Source organism: Falco peregrinus, chromosome 3 (assembly GCF_023634155.1).
Source record: "Falco peregrinus isolate bFalPer1 chromosome 3, bFalPer1.pri, whole genome shotgun sequence".
NCBI classification, from domain to species: domain Eukaryota; kingdom Metazoa; phylum Chordata; class Aves; order Falconiformes; family Falconidae; genus Falco; species Falco peregrinus.
In genome coordinates this window covers 91,441,340-91,447,339 of record NC_073723.1, presented here as the reverse complement: position 1 = coordinate 91,447,339, position 6,000 = coordinate 91,441,340, and the positions used below count along the sequence as shown (strand labels likewise).

The 6,000-nt window shown below is 53.5% G+C and overlaps 1 protein-coding gene across 1 annotated transcript in view; it reads left to right on the top strand.

Annotated features, from left to right (window-relative positions):
• The first annotated feature begins 715 nt into the window (after nt 1-715).
• Nucleotides 716-6,000, top strand: part of BCL2 (BCL2 apoptosis regulator) — a 96,801-nt gene continuing 91,516 nt past the window's right edge. The window contains exon 1 of the mRNA XM_005233990.4: nt 716-2,965. Within this exon, the coding sequence (XP_005234047.2) occupies nt 2,378-2,965 (588 nt within the window). The 5' untranslated portion in view covers nt 716-2,377. The remainder of the gene's footprint in view (nt 2,966-6,000) is intronic.

Sequence of the window (6,000 nt, the reverse complement as noted above, 5' to 3'; positions counted from 1 at the left end):
TACCTCTGCTTCCTTGCTCAAGCTCCAGATTAATCTAATCTCCAAACAGTTCCCTTCCCTTCCCCCCCCCTCCTTCAATCTAAAAAAGCCCCTTCGGGCCGGGCGCGGGGACACCTCCGAGCCCCGTTTCTGCGAACAGCCCCAACATCCAGCCCCCCGTCCCCCGGGCACGCCCGAACACCCAGCGGGCGGCGGGTGCGGAGCAGGTGTCCGGGACCTCGCACCGTCGGGGCTGCGGGGTGTCAGCAGCGGCGGCCCCGGCTCCGCACGGGCTCCGCGGCCGCGCAGGGACTGCTGCCCGGGCAGACCGCCTCGACCCGCGGCTCCCGGAGCCCCTGCCCTCCTACATCGGGCCAGTTTTATTCTTAAAAAGGGCGATTCGGATTTTTTTGCTCCTCTCCACCCCCCCCCCCCCTTTTATTTTCTAAAAATTATTTAGTTTTTTAAATAAACCCGCGCAGCTGCAGCGGCCTCAGCCCTCCCGCGCGGGGCGCCCCCGCGGTGACCGGCCGCCGCCGCCGCGCTGCCAGCCCGGCCCCGCCGCCGCTTCCTCGGCCCGGGCGGGGGCGGGCGCGGGGGCGGCGGGGGGCGGGCGGCCGGGCGGCCCCGCCAGCACCACCCGCGGCCCGAGCGCCGCGCCCCCGCGCCCGGCTCCGCGCCGCTCCGCCCCGCCGCCGTCGCCCCGCCGCCGGCCCCAGGCCCGCGCCGCGATGGAGGGCGGGCCCGGGCTGCGCGGGGCTGCCTGCCTCCCCCCGCCGCCGTTTTTCCTCAGCACCCCCCTCCCTATTTCCCCCTTTTCTTGAATGAAGCGTGAGGCGGAGCTCTAGGAAACCACCGCGCCCGGCTGCGCCGCGCGGGGCCGGAGCCTCCCCCTCGGGCTCCGCTCCTCCCCGCCTCTCCCCGCCCCCGCCGCTCCGCTCCCCCCCTCCGCCGCCGCCGCCGCCGCCGGGAGAGCTCCCCGCCCGCGCCCGCCGCCGCCGCTCGGAGCCGCCGCCCGGAGCCGCCGCCGCCGGCAGCAGCAGCGCGGAGCGCCCGGAGGAGCCGCCCGGAGCCGGCGGGGTGCGCGGGGCTGCGCGGGCGGGCGGGCGGGCGGGCGGGCAGCGGCGCCGCGGCCGCGGTCCCCATCGGCACCAGTCACACCGCACACACGCCCCGTCCGCGCCCCTCCTCGGCAGCGCCAGGGGCTCTTCCTCCTCTGATACAAAGCTGCTCGGGAAATGGCATTTCTCCCCGGAGCCACAGTCAAAAGCAATTTTCCTTCTTTATTTTTATTTTTATTTTTGATCCTTTTTTTCACGCTCTTTCTTGTGAAAAAGAATTAATTTCCTAAATACATACAATATTTTGCTTTTTTTTTTTTTTTTTTTTTTTTTTTTTTGGTGTGTGCGTGCGTGTGTGTGGAAGCACCGGGCTCCTGCGATCGGTGTCTGAATGAAACTACGTAAATGCGTATGTCTGTACGTTGCACTGGAGGGAAAAACGGAGCACTTCTGCGAGAGCTTGGATTCAAATGTGGTTCATCTGGTCTCCAGGATTTTCCGTCTCTTTGGGGTTGTTCGTCTTCCCGGGCTGCGAGGCGGGATTTTCTGAGCTTTGACACATCTTTGGAGATGTCTGTTAAACAGGAGTCTGGGAAAAAACATTTGAAATCGTAGAGATTTTTTTTTTTCGTCCCTTTCCCATCCCCTTGGTGACTTGAAGCATCAAAGCGGCCAGAACTTAAACGTTTCTGAAGACTTGTGATGTTTGGGTTTTGTTGTTGCTATTTTTTTTTTTAGAGGAAACTTGACAGAGGAACATATTTATAGTCCAAGTAAGTACTTTACAGAGGAAATTTAGTTTGTGTAACTTAAAAAAAAAAAAAAAAAAGCAGTGTTGAGGTTTCTAGCTTAAAGTGCGTTGGATTAACGTTCATCCAAGGCTGTTTAGCAAATCGTATTGAATTGCAGTTTTTACAGTGTGTGTTCGTCCGCTCCTTCGTGTCCGTGGTAGTTCAGCACCTAGGGGAAAATGCACCTGATTTTGAATCGGTATAATATTTTTTAAGAGGTATTTCAACACCGAGGAGGAAATGGTCCTAAAGTAAATTTATAATAAGTAATAAATGTGCATCTGGAAGTAAAGTATTTACAACATTTTAATCCCTATTTATACCGTGCATCTCAAACCGAGGAGGAAACACTGAGAAGACAAAAGTACCTCCGAGACCCTGAGAACTCCCCCACACCACCATGAATGAAACCGTGCCCGATACAGTAACTGGATTATAATTTTTGGTGTTATTAATTTTATTATTACTGGCTGCTTTACTTTTTTGGGTTCATCCTGCTCCTCTTCTTCCTCTCTCCCTTCCGCTTGCTGCTTCCTCTTGGGAATTATGGCTCATCCGGGGAGAAGAGGCTACGATAACCGGGAGATAGTGCTGAAGTACATCCACTATAAACTCTCGCAGCGGGGATACGACTGGGCTGCCGGCGAGGACAGGGCACCCCTGCCTCCAGGTCTCTCTCCTCCTGCTGCTGCTGCTGCGGTTGCTGCTGCTGCTGGGACTTCCTCTGATCACACTGGGCTGGTGTCTCCGCACCCCGAGCCCCCCGGCTCGGCTGCTGCTAGCCACGTGCCCCCGGCTGAGGGGCTGCGCCCCGCACCCCAGGTTGTCCACCTCGCCCTGCGCCAGGCGGGGGACGAGTTCTCCCGCCGCTACCAGAGGGACTTTGCCCAAATGTCTGGCCAGTTGCACCTGACGCCCTTCACGGCCAGGGGCCGCTTCGTGGCGGTGGTGGAGGAGCTCTTCCGAGATGGGGTTAACTGGGGCAGGATTGTGGCCTTCTTCGAGTTCGGCGGCGTGATGTGCGTGGAGAGTGTCAACAGGGAGATGTCTCCCCTCGTAGACAGCATCGCTGCCTGGATGACCGAGTACCTGAACCGGCACCTGCACAACTGGATCCAGGACAACGGAGGCTGGGTACGTCCCCCGATTGCTCGTTCCCTCTCCTGGCTCTGGTGCACAGCCAGTGGGGCTCCGGGGTGGGCAGTACCTGGGGCGTCGCACTTGCGTTGGGGTGAGCAAAAGCTTTGCTTGGAGGGTGTCCGCACTGGCGTGTGCCGAAGCAGCATCAGCCTTTTGCCAGCTGTTGAGTTTCCCCCCGTTGCGGGGTTATGGCGGAGCGGTTTGGGATGGGGGAGCAGCCTACAGCTCAGGAGTGAGAAGGATGAGCGAGGCACCGTCTTCATCAGCCATCTCCGCTCCCCTGCCCCTGTGCACCCTCACCTGCTGGCAGCACCAGCCCTGGCCAAGGCAGGGCCTGGCAGCGGGGTGAGAACGGGCTGCAGAGGCGCCGGTCCTGCTGCTGGGAGCAGCAGGGACCGTGTGTGTGTATGTGTGTGCAGGCATTCCTGCCCGTTAGGGGTGACACGCAGGGCAGGCATATGATGAACACGGGGCTCCAGTGCAACAGGCAGGCCAGGTGGCTGTCGGTGCTGGCAACTGGAGTGGGGCTTTATGGTATAGGGTATGTCTAGTGTGAGAAATCTGTCTTTGTCTCAAGATGAAACAAAGGTGCTGGGAGCCATGTCCATGGGATTGTTCTGGAAAAGGAGTATTCGTTGTGACCCGATGGGTGACTGTGTTTCTAGGGTAGAGATCACCTCTGGGCAGGGCTGGCTTCGGCATCATCCAGAAAGGGAGGACCTCCACTAGTGGAAAATGGACAGCTTTTACACTGGTAGTCAACCAAAAGCCTTTCCTTTCTCTCTCTCTCTATTTTTCCAAAATAAGTAACTGCATTGAAATTGGAAGGGTATTTCTTTCCTTTTTTTTCCTGTATGAATTGATACGCTGTAACAGAATGTGGTCCTGGCCACTCTCTGGCAAACCAAACCTGCTGTATGTGTAAAGCATACGATATTAATGTGTTGGAGGAAGAAAAGGCAAAAGTTATACTGAAGAAGAAACTTTACGTATGGGCCGAGAGCTGGCCTAAGTCACCTAGGAATGGAGGTCAGCTACTTAGGATGCTGGCAATTTCAGGTCCGGTCCCCTGTGAAATACAGAGAGCTGACTCAATTACACAGCTCACCTTTAAGAGGTGTGTGTAAAGGCATGTAAAATACAGTATATGTTTCCCAGTTTATATGCTTTGCAAGCCTGGTGTTTGTGAAGCATAGCCACATCAAATTTTTAGCACTGGGTCTCTTGCTAAGTCAGTGTTAGGCTACGTAATGTGCCACCCGCATTGACCATCTCTTTTCAAAAATTAAGATGCTGCCTTTCTGCTGCTGAACCCACCTGACTAAAAGGCATGCACGTCTGGGGATCCAGAGCACATCTATGCGCTGCCGTAACGGAGGGAGCCAGACTTTGGGGCCCTTTTCTCAGCAGTCCACATTGCACACCTCCCAGAGGAGTGCGGCAGATCCCTGGCTACAAGTCGTGTTGGAGGCAGGATTGTTCTCCTACTCTCCCCTGCTTCCACCAAGGAGAAAAAACATTCGAGATTCTTGGGGCCAGAAGGGGGAGCAAAAAAAAAATGTGTGTGCGTGCGTGTGTCTGTGTATTTATATACATACATACATATGTGTATACAAATATGCATACATATAGAGACATACACAGACACACACAGACATATAGATATACACGTATATACACATACACACATAAAATGACTCCAGCTCCTAGTGGCTGGGACCTATCCCCTGATGCCCTGTTTCATGGGTAACTGCAGAGGGTTTGTTGGCGTTGGGGTTTTTTTTTATGGAACAGATAACTGGGGGGGAAAAAAATCTGCAAACATTTCAGGCTTTTGGAGACCCTGGATGGTTAAAAGGCAAGCAGCTAAAGGGTTAGGGATTTTGCGATTGCAGTTCTGGGCTGGGATGCCTAACTTGTGCGTAAGTCCCTCCTCAGGCTGGAAGCCCATTTGCGGAGCTGGGGCCCTCGGTTCGCTCCAGAGCCAGTGAAGTCATTCTGTTGACTCCAGTGAGCTTTGGATCGAATCCGTAAGCATGCTGGAGATATATTGTCCTGCGGGGGTATTGTGTAAAGAGAAACATAAAGAATGAATAAAACCGAGAATGTGAAAAGACAGGTGTTACCAGGTGTGATTGGCCAGATGAAGCGAGTGCTGGAGCTGTTTCTTGACCGTTAGCAATACAAGAAACTTGGACTATAAACACTGACTGCCTTGAAAAGGAAAAGATGCTTCATATTGATAGCCATTTAGTTGTTTATTGAGATTTCCTATAAACAAAGGCTCCAGAGTCTGGATGCATGTGATGCCATTTACTGCCGTGTGTTATTTGTAATGTACACATGGAAGAATATGGGCAAAATATAACCCCAAGATGGCTTTTGCTTGTCTGTGTGGTAAATGGCTGGTACCTTTGAGCCATGGGATTATTAAACACAGGCAAACCCTTCTAGCTGATTACAAAGAACAAAAGACTAACATGAAGTTGCAAAAACAGCTTTTAGGATTCTGTCTTCAGATGGAAGAAATCAAGGATGGCACGAGGCAGTGGAATTTTCTTTTTTTCTTTTTCTAGCTTTCAGGATCTGTCAGTGGGAAAGGATGCTTTAATATATGCACTCCATCTTTGGCTTGGCACTTGGACCATATCCTATGTATGAACTTTATTAAGGCATCATAAATGGGTCTTCCAAAGTAGCTTATCACCTTGTAGGTGGTGACACTTTGTAGGACCTCAGCACGGCTGCTTGCGATATCTGGTCATTCAGGTTGCTGCAACAAGCAGGAGTGCTGGCTGTTGTAGCCTTCTCTTCCTTTATGTTTTGGCTCCCTGGTATGTTGTGGAGAGAGAAGTTTATTACAGGCTGCGTAGCAGTAGAGAAGAGAGCATCAGAGTTAGTCACAGGCATATGCAGCGAGTAAATTGGACAGCGTGTGCTTTGAGTCTGTTGTGTAGACCTGCATCTCACACTCAGGGCTGACGTTTGGTTGATGTGTCTTTCTCATTTATTTGTTTGGTTTGAATCGG